This window comes from Molothrus ater, chromosome 1 (assembly GCF_012460135.2).
Source record: "Molothrus ater isolate BHLD 08-10-18 breed brown headed cowbird chromosome 1, BPBGC_Mater_1.1, whole genome shotgun sequence".
Taxonomy (NCBI): Eukaryota; Metazoa; Chordata; class Aves; order Passeriformes; family Icteridae; genus Molothrus; species Molothrus ater.
Window position 1 is genome coordinate 78,011,047 of NC_050478.2, and position 17,494 is coordinate 78,028,540.

Consider the following 17,494-nt stretch of genomic DNA (forward strand, 5'->3'; position numbering starts at 1 on the left):
AATTGAAGACTCTCTTTCTGTGCCTGAGAAGTCACGGTGCTGGCTTTTGATTGGCCTTTCACCACAGCAACGATTCAAGGTGTGTTTGTCCTGTAAAGAGAAAAATTTATATCATTGTCAGCCATCTCCTTCAAACATTTTTCCTCCTCCACCTTCTCTGTCTGCCTGTTATTTATAGCAGTGACTCTTCCAAGTTGAAGACAAAATCAGAGAAAATGGCAACTTGGAAAATCAGCTGTTCATACAACTTTGAACTTGTCCTCCGCCCCACTAAAATCAGAGGTGGTGTAATTAATTCTTGCAGTGTTTTGCACAAGTCATTGCCTTGTTCTGCAAGGACCTTGTTCTTCAGTCATTACTAGTCAAAGCAAAAATTCCCTCACTTGCATTCAGAACAAGATTAGGAAATAAATTCTCTTTTCTTTCTATGTTTTTTTAACATGTGAAGCAGTACTTAGTAGGATAAACACAGATAAAGTAGAGAGGTTATTGGAACAAGCAAGTGCAGTGACTTCTCTTACTCAATAACAAAAACAACAGATTAATTAGGGACCTTGTTCCCCAAAGAGAAGGCAGTTAAATTCTTCCTGTCGAGATTTCAAAGTAGTTAAAAAAACAACCAATCAAACAAACAAAAAACCAAAACCAGAGAGAAATAAGAAAGCCTTTAAAGCAAATAAATCATATCACCACTGTAGACCCTGCAGCAGGGGGAAAGTGGGATGTTGGTATGTAAGAGGAAAAGTGTAGATAATTTTTGAGATCATACTTGGTGGATTCTTTAAAAGAAACAATGGTCAGGAGAGCTACAGAATAAAGCAAAAGTCCACAACAGAGACTCTATACTTACAATATGTCAGCACTGTCCACCTGCAGAAGATCATAGAACTATTGCAAGGAGAGAAATGCCAAAAACTGCTGATTCTATAAATAAAGAGAGAAAATGAATAGGAGAAAGCAGAGGAAGCCTCCACCCTTCATGCTTTCCTGACCTCTTATGTTTAGGTGGTGCTTTTAAATCCTTTCACTGACTGTTTCCCTTGTGCTTCCCTGGTGACTTACTCCTCTCACAGACTAGTTAAACCAACAGACAGTAATTTATACTTCTGTAATTCACATAATGACTCTTCATTGTCCCAGGATAATCTGAAACATTTTCTGTCTTAGTGGAGCATTAACTTATGTTGTACAGATATCTACATAAAGGCAGCTTACCAAAATACCCAGTTGGAACAGCTTTGTACATAGAGGTTTAATAAATCTCTATACTTTCAGATAATTTAATAGAGTTGGTGTCATTACAAATACATGAAATCATAAGCCCTTAAGCTTTGCATCTCACCAGCATTATTTCTCCCCCTGTTTTATCAGCAGTTATACCAATGGTACAGCAGAGCAGCCCCATCACCTTTTTTCCCCTCAGATGGCACTGCCTAGTCAGAGAAGAATATTTGGCTGCAAGTCCCCTGGACTCTGAGAGGCAAGGGAGGTGAGAGGAAAAGTGGGCTACATGAATAACTAGAGCATGCCTGATTCCAGAACAGCAGTTAGTAATGAGAAGCATAGATATCTTCTCCAGGACAAAGCTATGTTGGTTTCAGCTTGATTTTGCAAAATCCAAGTGAATTAGGCTGTCATTTTGTAATGAACACTGCTTCTTTACCTGCTGGATTACTGCTAGGCAGCTGAAGCACAAATTACGTGTGACTGATTTCAAGCTTTGTTTTAGAGTGAGACCATTTTTTTAACCTTCTGTGTTATTTTTCTCTTCATTAAGAGTAAATAGATTTGAGAACATCTACAGAATGCTTCAGGCTCTAAAATCTCAAAAATAGAGCTGATGTTCTAAAAATAATATGTATTAGTAAAGCAGCTGCTAAGTTCTGCACAATAAGAAATCAATATTAATGAAAATATTTTCTCTCTCTAACTTTCCACTGTCTGCTTCAAGCCTCCAGCACCTCTTGGGAGTTGTTCTGATTATACTCTTAGGCAGTTGTTTTAAAACTAAGCAAATCAAGGGGAGAAAGTTTTGAAAAATTGTTTTGTCTTTGTCCCAAGGTAGAAAAATATCTCATTAAATATAAAGTCATGATAGAGTGGGGATATCTGTGATTGTCTGGGTTACCAGCCGTAGCATGTGGCTATACTACACTGTACAAAATGACTGGGCCCACTGCAACAGCTATAAGTAATGGGTATACACACATTGCCATTTTTCTTCCACAGAGAAATCAACACATGAAACATACCCTGTAGTCCATGAGTATGCCAAAGTACATGTTCTATAATTCTATTCATTTGATGAAAAGAAATAGCACCACTTCTGAACAGTTAGGGAAGATAATGAGCATTATGAGCCATTGCAATCATTGTGATACTAAATCCTTTACACATAGGAGAAGCTTGGAATACTTCCCTAAAAGAAAATTGTGAGAACTGGAAATATTGAAATTTTCCAGAGGGGGAAAAATAATTAAACCACAGTGTTATTTCATCTCTCTTAGATCTTTGTTAACCACATCAGGAAGAGAAAAAGGAGCTGTCTTCTCTTCATTAACCACATTTAGCTTTGATACAATGGCTCAAGGAACATGGTTCTCCCCTTAGTTATTCAGTAACTTCTCACAACTATTCCAATTGTACACTCTGTAAGAAACTCATGTTTCTTGTTTGTAAAAGATAAAGCTGTTCAATAAAGATTAGGGACTTCATGGGAGTATTACAAATAGGGACACACAAGAATGAAAGCACTTCACACCCACCTGTATCTGCACAGTGATAAAACAGTGGAGAAAACCTACACGGTAACAGTGTAAGCCATCCCCTGTTTCAGATACCAGGTGAGAGGAATCTTTGGGAACCACCCATGAATAAACAGTGCAAACTCTGTGGAAGGGCATGGCTAATTGTTCAGCAATTCCAGTTTTTCTTATGGAAAAGATGCATCTTGCCTACATGCAGGTTCGCCTGTTGAATAAATTTTTCCTTTTTTAAAAATTCCCTTCTAATAGCTTTAATGATTATTTTAACAGCATAATTTTCTGACTAATGTAATGAGAAGTTGAATGTGTAGTCTGGTCCATAAGCTCACTGAAATTTAGAAGAATTTTGACAAACTAAGATGGAAAGCATGAGAGACGCATGAAATCTGTGGTGGTTTTCAAAGATCTTGATATAAAATCCAGAACTTTCTGCAGATATTTTGCTCTGAAGCTTTGGTGTTGATAGATGCCAGAAGTCAAGATAAAGTTCAGAGGGAGAAGAATCCATGAAGTTTTCAACTAGAAAGAGTTTGAAAGAATCCTCAAAATTGTTAGTTCTTGGGTTATAAATGGTCCCAATTACTCTGACATACGTGGCTGAGTCACTTATGAGCAGCTTCTTGTGCCCAAACGTGGCTGTGTGGAGATGCACGAGGACTGAAGAGAGTCTGATCTAGCTTCAGTTGCTAATCTTGTTGCTGCCTCCCCACAACAAAAATGAAAGGCTTAGAAAATAATTTTCTCTTCAGGATAAAAGAGGGAATTTAAAATTTTGTGGTTTCCACTGTGCCTATCCCAGCTCTGAATTAACTTAGTACTAGTTTATCTGTGCACAGGCCAGCACAAAGGAAAAAAGCACAGAACAGCAATGATTGCTCAGCAGTCAGCACTGTACATGAGGCAGGGATTTTCCAGGTCATTTTTATCCAGTTCATCACTGCAATTTGCTGGTCCAATTCTGCCAAATCAACAGAAGTACTTCTTAAAAGAAAGCCTCACCCAGTTCTGCACAGGCAGCAGTCTAAGAGTTTGCAGGGTTACTGGCACTTTTCATCAGAGATCCATTGTGAACTGCACTTTAAATAAAGCACACAAAGATTAGAAAATTCTCACTACTGCTGGACATATTCATATCCCCGTGGAGATTTATAACAACTGATGATTTTGCCCAGTTGAAATAGCAACATTGTCCCTGCCTGTAGCAGGCTGAGACATGAAGGGAAGAATGTGTGAGGAGGCTTGTGACCAAAACACATGCTGCTGTTTCTCATTTGAGGAGTGATTGATGTACACAGAAAAAAAAGTAAACAGTTTTGCCTATTGATGGCCTGGTGAAGAAAAGAATGGCTGGAATGAAACCATGTAAGGGGCGGGGCGGGGGGGGGAGGGAAGTGAAGTAAAATTGAGAAATGTTTCATTGCAGGCACTCAGACAACACTTCAAAAATGCATGTAAGAATACCTTGTACTGCCCTTAGTCCTGCTGAAGGCAATGTAGAATGAATTATTATTCCATGAGAGCAGATACAGTCTAACTCTAATTCAGATGAAGGAAAACAGGAACTGGGACAGCATTTGGTAATCACAGAACCATAGAAAACTTGAAAGACTTTGACTTTCAAAGTCTTTTAGGGCTTTCCATTCCCCTGCCCTAAAGGAGAAGCAACCATATCCATGTAAATCCTGTCAAAGGGTTCTTCTTGCCATCCTTAAGCTCCCTCAAGGTGGTTCCACAGCCTTCCCAGATAATTTACTGTCCTCCAAGCCAAGTCTCTTCAGCAGGAGACTGTTGCAGCTACATCCCAGGAGGAAGGAAGAGCAGCTGGAGGGCAGACAGTCAGGAAGCCCTGGTGAGCTAAAGATGGGCAGCTTTTCTTACCCTCATGGTCAGTCCAGGCCTGGTGGCACACAAGAGAATTGCTCATAAAATGGCCTCACTGGGTTAATAGGACCATTGTTTTTTAAGAAAAATCCTAAAACACTACACATCTGCCTCTATCTTCATAGTGATAAAACAGGGAAGAAAATCTATGTGGATGCATGTGATGGCTTCAGGTACCAGGTGGGCTGGTACATTTTTGTTTTGTACATGGTTCGAAAGACAAGGCTGTACATGAAACCATTCCAGAAGCACAGGAGCTCTCTGGAAGGCATGTGATATGTCTCATGTTCCTTTTAAATGAGTGCTTTGGCCACTTTAGGAAAATCTGACCTATTAACTAAAGCATGTACCAGGGAAAAGAAAGAGATCCTTGATGGAAAGGTTAGCTGGAAAGAGGAAGTAAATATCAATGGGAGAACTGGAGTGAAAGGAAAATTAAGAGCAGTGTGTGACTTTCTCTGTGCTTTCTCATGCAGGAAAATCCCTTTGCTTTCTTCTTACACAGTGTGGCTAACCTGAAACCCATGCTGTCTAGCCCAGACTGCCAGCTCGTGTATTACCTCCACATTCATTTAAAGAGTTGATCTGAAAAATCATTATCCTTGCCTTTCACACTGATGAAAACTTCTGCTGTCATACCCTGGTGACTGACTCCTTCCCAAACGATTATCTGACCTAGTAATGTCTTTTGAGTCAGCTTCTCTAGCTATACATACCCTGTCACTGACTAGCCACAGATAGATTGATTCTTACTTTCAATGTCATCAAACTAATTCTGGGATTTTAAAGCTGGACAGCAAGGTATAAAATCAATGAAAACTGCCATTCACATAAAAGTTGCTTCCTTCAAAAATCCATATCTATGGTGAAGCATTATGACTAGAATTGACTGCAATTGGATCTGATTAATAGTACCATTGGATCTGACAGTATCTCATGGCACCATCACCAAAACAGGAAATTCACTGAATATTGGCTCAGGTCACTGTGTAGAATTGTTGCCACAGCTTTCATCCCATCCTCTCATCTTTACTGGAAACACTGCATGTATTCAGGGTGCTAGAGATGAACTTGAACTTCACTGACATCACAGTCCATTTCTTTTTACACTCCTGTTGTATCCTGCTGTAGAAAGGTTTTGCTTATGATGCTGAAAAATTTTATGGACAACACCAAAACATATTTTATGGCATTTGCCATCTAAAATCAGTTCAGGAATCAATTCAGGAATATAAACATCACACAAAAAAAATCTCCTTAAACACATTTCAAATGTGATCTCTTCTCTAAAAATGATTGTAACAGTGGAAATGCTTTTCTGCCAAACTAGATGCTCCTCCCATCATTACCAGTTCTGTTTTTGCATAAAAGTGATATTTGTTTTTGTGGTAGCTACATTTTTATACTCAGCTTCCTCCTCTACAATACTGTATAAAAGACCCCATTCCTAAGGTGCTGCTCTTCTCAGGACACAGCTTGTGTCTTTGTCAACCTAGCTTTACTATGAAGTTAAACATCACTATAATGTTTATGCCAGCTCTCAGGCTTTCAAACTCTTCCATTTTCGCCTCATCTTGACCAAGGAACTGAATAGCTTTTTTCCAAGTTTTCAAACTTCCAGCTGAGAGAAATGCCCTTCAGCTCAGTGTGCTAGAATATATCAGCCACGTTTACTTTTGGAGCACTTGGAAGAGCGGGAAACAACACACATTAAAACCCTCTGAAATCTTCCCCAGTCCCTGCCATTGGTAAAGGCACATCAAAGCCAGAAGTGACGAGCACCAATGGAACCCAGTACCACTGAGGTGGTCTGAATGTTAAAGGTTCATCTGACAGTTTGGGTCATCACCTCCATGGGTCAACATCTCCATGAATGTAGGCATCTTGGTCTTGGCAGATTAAACAAGAAAAATTGATATAAAATTGGGTCAGGTATGGCTAGAAAACGTGGCAGTGCAGTGAAAAGTCTGGTCCAACATGTGTGTGATACAGCTAAGCTAGAACACCAAAATACAGTGAAAGGCAAAATTCAGGCCCAAGATAAGAGCAGCATGACACAGCAGTTTAAATTTAACACCAGGAAGTATAAACCTCTTCTCTCTGTAAGCAATAATTTTTATCTTCATTTCATTTCTATGTACATATGCAGAAATATGCTAATCTTTATGTTGCCCCCTAGGACTACCAGAAACACTCTGAATCATTCATAAAAACTGACTACCTAAAGTCTTAAATAAATCCTTTAAATGTGTCATTTCAGAACTTGTATTATTTTCCTAATTATTATTCATATACTTCTTCAATTCAAATCCCAATCTGTCTGTTAAAAGATTATCACTAAGGTTAAATTTAATTCATTCATATCTGACCATTCAGTTCTACATAATATAATGTGACATTCTATTGCTCATGCTTTATTTTTTATTCTGTATAGAATAACTGAAATAAAATTATTTTCATACAGTTGAATGGACCTAAATCACTAATTTTGTCAGCTGATGATCTGCCCTCCAATGTTTCAGGTTTTCTTTAGTTAACCTGCAATGTGTGCCAGACACCTTTAGACTGTCTGTTTACCATCAGTCAACTGTTATATTATAAAAGTATGGTTTTATTAATATGTCCTTGAAAAACTTGCTATCAGAAAACTATTCAAAATTTCTTCTAGATAAAATGGTGGGAAATATTTCTAGGTAGTTTTAGAGCTTCTTTTACTGGGAAATGTTACTCAAGTTTTAATGGGATTGAAATTTTCTTTTGCAATGCAGTCACTATGAGATACTGTTGTTCGCTTTTTGAAAAAAAAAGCTAGCTTAGGAATGCTGTCTTTTATTTAAAAATAAAATAAAATGAAGTGCAGCTGACAAAGTTCAGATAATTGGACAGAGCAGCAGAGCTTAAACCAACAATGTATTCAGCATACTGACATGTGATATCTTTTGAAATCTCCATAGGGTCTTTTAGCTTACAGTGAGCCATTGCAGAATCCTGGACAGTTGTAGAATAAAGGCTTTGCTCTTTCAGGCATGCACCAATTTCCAATAACATAATTCTTTTTTCAGCTTCTCCTTTCCACCAGATCAATTAATATTCTACTTGGTAAACGCAGAAGTTTTTGCCACCTCAGTCGAGAATCCTGCAAGTAATGCCAGAACCCTATGCAAAAATTCAAATCCAGAAAAAATGTGATTAGTGGAGCATCAGTAGGGTCTGTCATTACTGCACACTGTTCTCATTAAGATATAATAAACCAATCACTGGTAGAAGGCAAATAAAACAAGGATGGGGAAAATGGGTGCTAAATGAGAGCCACTGGAATAGATAGAACAAAAGACTAGCAGCTGTCCTCCTGCCACCCTGGGTACCTCTAGTAGCCCTGCTTCTCAGGGGTGTGCACAGCCTGTGATTAAAACATCTGCTATTCAAGTTTAAGGCTTAAAGTACTAACTGTAAAGTTTTAGAGACAATTTTGTGGCTAGGAAACTTACAGTCTTGCTGCTATGAGATTTGCCTCATTCCCAAAGTGAAAGGAAGAACTAGGGGCAGACATTGTTTCTGAACAACATGGTACTGAATAAAGTTTAAAAAAAATATTCTATTACTTTTTTATCTCCTAATGTGAACAGCTCTTTTTCTTGAATTGTCCTTGAATTGAGCTCAGTACAATATGTTTGATTCTCAAGAGAGACTGAATGTCAAACTTTACCAAGTGTTGATCTAAAATTACTGGTCAGCTGAACCAGCAGTGATGTTTAGCAAGTTATGCATTTTGCAGCAACCTGATGACATTACAAAAAACAGACTGATAGGACTTGGAAGAAGATTTCACTCTAACCTCAGCAGGAATATCCTGTAAAGCCTTTGAATTTTTGCTTAGTAAGTGAAACAAACTTGTAACTCCATCAAATCTGTATCTCACCTGACTGAACAGTCTCAAAAAAATCATCTTGATCAAGCCAAAACGTCAAGAAATTCAGTTAGCCTCCTGATGCAATAGGAGGCTCAAAGAGATGTCAGACCTAAATTGTGGAAAGAGGACAAGCTAAAGATAGAGACAATACATTTAAACAGCCATAAGAGTAAGAGCTGTAATTAATATTTATTGTGTAGATGAACAAATATGCTAAAATGGAGACAAGAATCCAAGTTGAAAAGGCTTGGTAGCCCTGTGGTGGCCAGCTAACACACAATAGTGTTGTCTTCAGGAAACAAAAGGATTGTGTCATGTGTTCTGTGTCCCAACTCCTGTGGCCATGTTTCAAAACATCCACTCCTTTCCTCTCTTTGCCAACAAAGAACAAAAAAAAGCAAAAAACTCCCTCTGCTTACCGAACTCTGTAGCCAGATCTTGACCCCACCATGATAAATGCAGCAAGCAAAGCTCTGCCAGTCCTGGAGAAGACACTTTTTCATAGCAGTGAAGGAAACCACTGGTGCATTGCTGTTCCTTTTGCTGGCTATGTTTTTCCCATGGCTGCAGTGCCATGATTTCTAAATCTGACCACTTAACAGCTGATATGCATTCATGTTGCATGAAATGTGGTGGGGAGGTTAAATATAAAACAGGATGTAAAAATTTAATATACATAAATAATGAAATGAGAGGCAGAAAATCAACTAAATTGCAGTCAAGATAAATGTCAAGAGTTTAATGCAGAAAGAAAATATGTATTGCTGAATAAAAAGAGCAAATCACATGATTAGCATCTCAAAAATCTTGAAAAATAACTTTAAATACTATGAATTATGTGCTATGAGCAACCAATGAAAGCATAGCGGAAAATGTACTAAAGAAATGTATTGTAAGAAAATGCTTTCTTGCAGCAGTGGCAACAAATCTGAGACATTTCTTTGAGACACTCCCCTATTTGGTTAAATAAGGATAAATTCACAGAAATGCCATGTAGTGATCAGTACACTTACATGAAGCTGGAGTTCATGGTGATCTGGAAAAGGCAATGGTCAGGTGAGACAGAGATCAGACAGACCTCCTAGTTCAGAGCTGGGACAGAGGAAGTGCCAGCAGAAATTCAGAAGTCACTGACTGTTCAGATACTGGCAGCCACACAGACCTGTGCCTGGAAATGCTGTCACATAGGACACTAACACATCCTGCAATGTTTTGTTCTACTGTTTCTTCAAGGAGGGATCTTATCCTGTACAGGCACAGAAGTTTAGTGTATGGAACCAACTACAGGGCAAGTGATAGGCATTGCTTCTAGGAAGCCATTTCATTATGAATAATTTAACATTATTTGAGGGTTTTTTCCATCCCCAAAATTCACCATAAAAATAAATAGTAGAAGGGAAGGGAAGGGAAGGGAAGGGAAGGGAAGGGAAGGGAAGGGAAGGGAAGGGAAGGGAAGGGAAGGGAAGGGAAGGGAAGGGAAGGGAAGGGAAGGGAAGGGAAGGGAAGGGAAGGGAAGGGAAGGGAAGGGAAGGGAAGGGAAGGGAAGGGAAGGGAAGGGAAGGGAAGGGAAGGGAAGGGAAGGGAAGGGAAGGGAAGGGAAGGGAAGGGAAGGGAAGGGAAGGGAAGGGAAGGGAAGGGAAGGGAAGGGAAGGGAAGGGAAGGGAAGGGAAGGGAAGGGAAGGGAAGGGAAGGGAAGGGAAGGGAAGGGAAGGGAAGGGAAGGGAAGGGAAGGGAAGGGAAGGGAAGAGAAGAAAAGAGAAGAGAAGAAAAGAAAAGAGAAGAAAAGAAAAGAAAAGAAAAGAAAAGAAAAGAAAAGAAAAGAAAAGAAAAGAAAAGAAAAGAAAAGAAAAGAAAAGAAAAGAAAAGAAAAGAAAAGAAAAGAAAAGAAAAGAAAAGAAAAGAAAAGAAAAGAAAAGAAAAGAAAAGAAAGAGGTAAAGTTGCTGTACATTTAAAGGCATCTGAGCTTCTCTTTGCAGTGCAAGTGCAAGAAAAGTATGAGCAAAGTCAGTGGCACTGACCTTCCTATTGTTGAAAGGAAAGCAAGAAATTCTTGACAGTTTCCAGGGCAAAACAAGGGAGACCTTGCAAACATGTCTCTGTGGGGGCTCTAAACAATAGCAAAGGTTCTTTCCCAGGGTTGAATTTCTCTATTCCTTTGGCACACTTTCACAAAAGGGTTGGGTCCTTTGAGGTTATCTGCAATGTGCTTATGCTCGGAGCATTAACATGCCTGTTAGCTCTGTACCTTCAGCATGCTTTTACTGTCATTAAAGAGTGATTATATTGCAGAAAAACATATATCTTGGAGATGAGACACTGGACTGAAGAAAGCAAGCCTCCAGGCTCTCACCTCTTCTCATGGCTCTTCAGGCAAGCAATATGCATCACATTTCTATTAACCATATATGTTTAGTTCATAAGCTCTTTGAACAGAGATTCTTTCTTTTCTTGTGTATGTAGGTATAGAATAACAGCATTTTAGAGAAGTGGCCTGGGCCAGAATGCCTTTTAACCACTAGCTGTACACTAAGAAATTTAGAAACTATGCAAAAAAACAATTTTGCAGGCCTTTCTATTAATAAAAATATTTAAAACTTCACTCGACAATTTTCCTTTTTTATTTCTTGAGAGTACTGAAGAGTTTGAAGTGTACTGATCTTTGGCTGTGCTGACTCTCAGTTTCCCAAACACAAATGCATATTTCTTTGACCATATGCTATTGATTTCCAGCCATGTGAGGCACAACTTTTCTTTGCAGTATTGACCCTGTTGGGATGAAATTGCCATCAGCAAGCAGGTTGTGAGAACAAGAGCACGTGTGGTGAGACTTTGCTGTCCACAGCTGCAGAGGCTGCTGGGTTTGGATACAGCTGTAGAGCACAGGGGTATTTTTAATTACCTCAAAGAATTAAAGCAGAGACTGCATTCAGCATCACATTAACGATGCAAAAGCTTCGTTGTGGTGCAAGAATTCATGGAGGTGAATGACCTGATCTAAACCAAACCGAACTATTCCTGCCTGTTCCAGTTAGCTTCTCCCAGGGGCACAGCTGCATAACAATATTGCCAGCGTGGTATGGGAAGTTTGTATTTCTGAAAAAAAATTAGGATTAGCATTATGCAAGTCTGTGGAGTGAATCATCCTCGCTGCATGGAGAGAAAGTATTTGAAATAATTTATACCATTTTAAAACACCATTTTCCTTATTTACTAAACACAAGCCTGCTCATCCCTTTGGTATGTGTACCAGCTGTGTTTCTGTTTACTGCTGCCCACTTCTTTCAGAACTTTTGCTCTACCTAAAACTTTACTAATAGGCAGGCCAAATATGCTGCTTTAACTGGTTTTGTGAATCCCGGGCTCTGCCCTGAAATCATTGTCCGTATCCACCAATGACACCACTCAGCAGAAAGTGCAATTACTCAGCTGTTCTGTTGAATAATAATGAAGCAAGTAGGCAAAAGTAGTGAAAAATGTTTGTGCTGGGCTAAACTCTACTCAGCTACACAAGCTCATCCATATTTGAAATACACTGGACTTGGACTGGCTTGTTGTTGCAGCAGTTTATCCCCTACGCAATAGTAATGAGGAAAAGAACAAAGTGTATCAGCACTAGAAATACTTTAATAGGACTAGGATTAAATTTAATTGCCTCATTATAAAAGATCAGTTTATCAAATCCACTGTCTTAGTCCCAATTAAAACTCAGTCAGCATGCCTGTGGCTCTTCAAAATAGCAAGAGAGCATTTTTCACATGTTAAGGCAGGCAAAATTTCTATTTTGACTGGGATAAAACATTTATGAGATGTGCTGTCCATTGGCCACTTCTTCCAACCTCACCTAAGAACACTTGTGGCTGTTGGAGAGTGACTCTTTATAGGAAAGGTAAACAGCCCCAGACATAATACTTCTTCTCTAAGTGTAAGAACCTCCTTTGCCTAGTTCTCAAGGGGTGAAAGTGAAGATTTAATCAGTCTTTACACTTTTATATTTTTTAAATTATTTAACTTTTATTACTGTTGCACCATTTATACAATTACATATAATTTCAATGCATCCATTGTACATTTTGTTTTTTCATTTGTTTTCCAATGAGTGTGTGTTGGTGTCTGTGACACAGAATGGAAGAGAAACTGGAACTGCAATGAACGCAGACTTTTTCATTTCCACTGACCAATAAACAGAACTACAGGTGCACCCAACCACGGACATGCATTAACTCGTCATGAGAAATCTAGGTAGGCTAAGTAGGATGAGAATGCTTTTTACTCCCAAAAAATATTTGGAGAGGAAGAATTGGAGGATTGGCATTGAGAAATATGTGGACAGCTAAGTGGGTTTTGTCTGAAAGTTGGCATTCATCCACTGCATAAAAAAAATATCAAAATAAGAAAGGCTGTAAATAAAAAAAAAAACCACAGAAAATACTGCTTTCATAAAGATCTGATTGCCTTGGCACAAACCTAGTGGGCAGAATCAAACGCATCACTCCCAAACCCCATTACAGAACAAAAAGAAGATTTTGATACACTGGTGGAGTGCATTTACAGCAGTTCAGATACAAAAGATGTGCTGTACTTTCAGACATCCATTTATTTATTTACTTATTTTAATCCAGGACTTGTGTCAAGTTGGCAGAAAGTATATTAGATATTTCCCCACAAAAATACTATTTGGATTCTCCCCCCTCCCTCCCTCCCAACTTGATGGGACATCCTTTTCACTTTTTCTCTTTTGTTTTTTTTTCTCCTTCTTTTCTGGGCAATACATATTTGCTATTTCAGATCTGAAACGAGTTAGTATAGCTGAAAAAATAAAAAAAAGACACAGGTTGTTTTAAGTGGTTGTTTCAACAGGCTGTCCAATTTAATCTTGCACTGCTATGGTTTGATCCGAATTAGTGGCTGGAACTTCAGAAGGTTTCGCTTCCTCTGGAGGGGCTGCAGGGTCCGAGGCCTTAGCAGTGGAACTAGGTGCTGCTGTTGCCGCGGGCTCCTTGGAAGAGGGCGCAGCCTCGTTGCTGCTAGGTTTTGAGTCTGAAGCTGGGGCCACTTCACTTTTAGTTTCTTGGGCTGCAGGCGTTGCGGGAGCCTCAGTCTTTTTGGCTTCCCCTTCCTCTTTGCTCTTGTCATCTGCTTTACTGGGAGCTGTGGCTTCTGAAGGCTGGGAAGCTTTTGCATCGGTGCTAGGCTCAGAGGGTTTGGGCGCTTCGCTACTGGCAGCAGGAGCAGAGGCAGCAGTCGGCTCCTCTTGCTTGGGTGCCTGCTCGGTGTTCTTCTGTGGCTCTACTTTCGCATCCACAACAGCCTCTGACTTCTCAGGTTCTGTTTTCTGGGTTTCTTCCTGGGTCACTGCTTTCTCCTTCTCCCCTTCTTTTTCTTCCGTCTTATTGGCAGTGACCTGAGTATCCTTTTCTCCCTTCTCCTCCTTGTTGTTCTCCTTCACTTCTGTGGTCTCTGTGGTTTTCTGGGCATCCTCAGCCTCCTTTGGAGTCTCCTCTTCCTCAGTTGCTGCTCCTTCAGCCTTCTTGTCTTTGTCTTTAGCTTTTTCATCATTGACACTGTATCCCTTCTTCTTCTTGCTCAGTTTGCCTCCCATGTTGGAGTTCTGTAACAGAAAAGAGAAAGGGATTGATTACACAAAGCCCAGTATTCACCACTGAGAGAATCAACAGAGTGCAAAGGAAAAATTGATTCTGGTTCCTGAAAAGAAGACCACATAAGGTTGGGTAAGATGTTGCCAGCTGAATGTACTGATGCTGCAGAGCACCACTGCCACTCAGCTTACGTCCTGCTCAGCCCTGCAGAATTTCAGTCAGCAAATGCCCTTCTGCCACACCCCCTACAAACAGTCCTGCAAACACCTCTAACCCTGGTTACAGTTCAGCGGGGAGGAAGGGGTCAGAATAACAAGAAGTAGCAGGACAATGGAGGACTAACATACAACCACAATCCTCTGTGGCCTGAGAAAGAGTGGAAGTAGAAAAAAGACATATTTATATTCAGGCTGGGAATGAACTAAATTTAGCTGTTATTCATGGCATCCACCCCTGGTTAACACAAAGTCCACCATCACTTTAGCAAAGGCTCTGAACCACCTTTTCATTCAAGTTGGAGAAATCAAAGGAAGCCTAGAGTCGGTGAGAAGGCTAACGCAGGAGACTGCATCTACTCCCTACACCTCACAGCCTGTCCCTCATGGCCAGTTTCCCTTGGATATTGGCCTTTGTAGAGAGCTGATGGTACCAGGGGCCGGGAGCATGTGCTTCCCTCACCCAAAGGGATGTGGGCACCCACATCCAGCTGCCCCAGAAGCAGGAACAGCTCCTACGCACAGAGTCCCACCCAGCCCTGCAGCTTCCACAGGGATTGCCTGCCCAAAGCCCTGCATTCCCAAACTCAGCAGGATGGGAGACACAGAGCCTGAAGCACAGCAAGATCACTCCATAAGACACAAGAAACAAATACAGGGACTTCTGACCACAAGTTTATACATGGCACATGACATGATGCAATAAAAAATGGGAGAAGAGAGGGGCATATTTGTAGCCTCTGCTCCCAGTTTTCAAGCATGACAAGCAATAACTGCTCAGTTACTTAAAAGAAGTTGACCATGTGTATAGCCATAACAGTATTTATATAGCCTTTATGAGGGAGTCTTAACTAAGAATACACAAAATCTTTCACTGTACTCAAAGCAAACTTTGTCTATGAAAACAGAAGGAGACACAGATATTATTATTAGGTCATCATTGAAAACAAAAACCTCTATGAATAGAGAAAAAATTACACTTCTAGTATTAAAGGAAATAATTCATGATTAATGGAAGTTAAAGAAAAATATTTCTGTGTTTTCTACTATTTGAAAATAGGAGACGGTGACTTTTTTCAAAGAACTGTCAAACAAATGTTTAATGTAAGAACTTCTCCAAGGGAGATGAATCATTCTAATTTTCCACTTTGCACAGGTAGATATAATTATAGGCTGTATTTTTTTCACACACTTGCTAAAATTGTGAATACAAATCAGTAAAAATCCATGATTGTTCACAGTAGGCTGAATATAAAGCAATATTATGTACAACTAAGAAGTAGCTGCCTCTCAGTAGATTATCTGCTACCACAGATGCAAGCCCCAGGCAGAGGCCCAACAGCCAAATATCCACACATCTTGGGCAAAACTGAGATATTATGGTCAGCAGAGATCTTTCTGACTTCAGCTTTCAAAAAGGGTAACAATTTGCAAATACTGTTGAAAGGTTATCACACAGCCCTGCAAAATGGTAATGTGATGTTACTGAAACACTGCTTTATTGCCTGAAATTTTACGGGAACAGCAATAAAAGGATTAACTTTCACAGCTGAGCAATCTAATCTCTACCTTCGTGACAGAGTTATCAGCTTTTTAGGTATTTAGGGCAGGCTGTGGACATTAGTTCATTATCTGACAAACATATAGCCTTCTAGATTACTCCATAAATATTGCCCTGATTATTGTTTATGTGCAGTTACAGCCAAATACTTTGGTAGGGCTTCTGCAAGTCAGTCAGACTGGAGATTTATATTGAAACCAAGCGTGTATCCCAATTTGTAATCCCTAATTAAGCCTTTATTTGTTTTTCAGCAAAGCCCAGGTACAGTGAGCCTAATTTTATTTGTTGTGTCTCTGTATTTTTCAAGATTTTGCTATTTCATGGATTGTAGTAACACACCACAGTTTATATTTCTTTCCACAACAATCTTTTGACCTTGGATATAGTTGGATACAGAATGTCTATGGCAAAGAACCTTTAAAAAGTAGAGAAGCATGCATACAAGAAATGTGCTCCCAAACTTAGAAAAGAAACATGCACTGTCATTGCTTGGAGGTACACTGTGAAATCTCTGTGTCTCAATTGGCATCAGAGCCAGCTATCCCAAGGTATTTGAGCAGGAGATGCGGAAGAGGCTCAGAGACTACCATTATGGTGTATTAGCAAATATTTACACTTACAAATGTACTGTCATCTTCCAGCAGAGTTTCAACTACTTTAACAGAATAAATTCACTCTTTGGGATGCTGAATCTCATATCTCCCTGTTAAAAAGCTGCCTAGATCATTGTGATAGTAGCTGTGCCAGGCTATGATGCAAAAGCAGAGCAATCATTGGGGTCATCACCCAGGTAGCAATGCTACAAAGTCCCTTTTCCCCCAGATCTGATTTGCAAACATTCCTCCTGTCCCCAGAGTTCTGATAACACATCTGGGCTTCCCTGTAACCTTTTTTTAGAAACAGCCCCACATGCTCCACATCTTCAAACAGATTCTGGTCTTGTCCCTGCCCCAGCCTGAAGCACAGCTCTGAACCATCCAGTGCAGACTCTAAAGGTTTGGCAGGCACAACCCAAGCCTTAAAAAGTATTTTAAAATTACAACCATCTGTACCTGCAGGAAGACCAGCATGTGAACCACAACACCTAAACATCTCCGTGACTGTGCTGGATATTGCTGCAGGGATAATCCCACCTGGTACTAAATCAAAGTGGATGTCAGTGAAATGTTTCCCAAGTGAAGCAAAGTGCAAAATTCATTGAGATGCGAATTCATACAGTGTTAAATCCTCTCTGTGTTATTACCTACATGCTAACACTTAAAAAGAGTTCAGACATCTTTCCCGCCCCCCACCAAGGGACTAAATTATGGAAAAAAATAAAGGGGATGCACCCTCTGTCCCAATGAGACTGGGGCCCTGGCGTCACTGCTCAGTCTCTTCCTTTACCCCTGCCCCTCCCTAATCCCCTAATCACTACATTCACCATGTGAATGAGGGACCCAGGACCAAAGTTTGCCTACAACTATTGACCACTATTTAGAGTGGTCAATAGTTATAGGAAAACTTTCAGTTAGAGGCTGAACCCCAGTAGGTCTTCAGTTATTTGCACTTCCACTGACAGGTA

The 17,494-nt window shown here is 39.9% G+C and overlaps 1 protein-coding gene across 2 annotated transcripts in view; it reads right to left on the reverse strand.

The window, feature by feature from the left end:
* Window positions 1-12,541: 12,541 nt before the first annotated feature.
* Window positions 12,542-17,494, reverse strand: part of BASP1 (brain abundant membrane attached signal protein 1) — a 51,026-nt gene continuing 46,073 nt past the window's right edge. For both annotated transcript variants that reach the window (XM_036400506.2, XM_036400514.2), the window contains exon 2: window positions 12,542-14,165. In XM_036400506.2, coding sequence (XP_036256399.1) covers window positions 13,425-14,156 — 732 coding nt within the window. In that variant the 5' untranslated portion in view covers window positions 14,157-14,165 and the 3' untranslated portion in view covers window positions 12,542-13,424. The remainder of the gene's footprint in view (window positions 14,166-17,494) is intronic.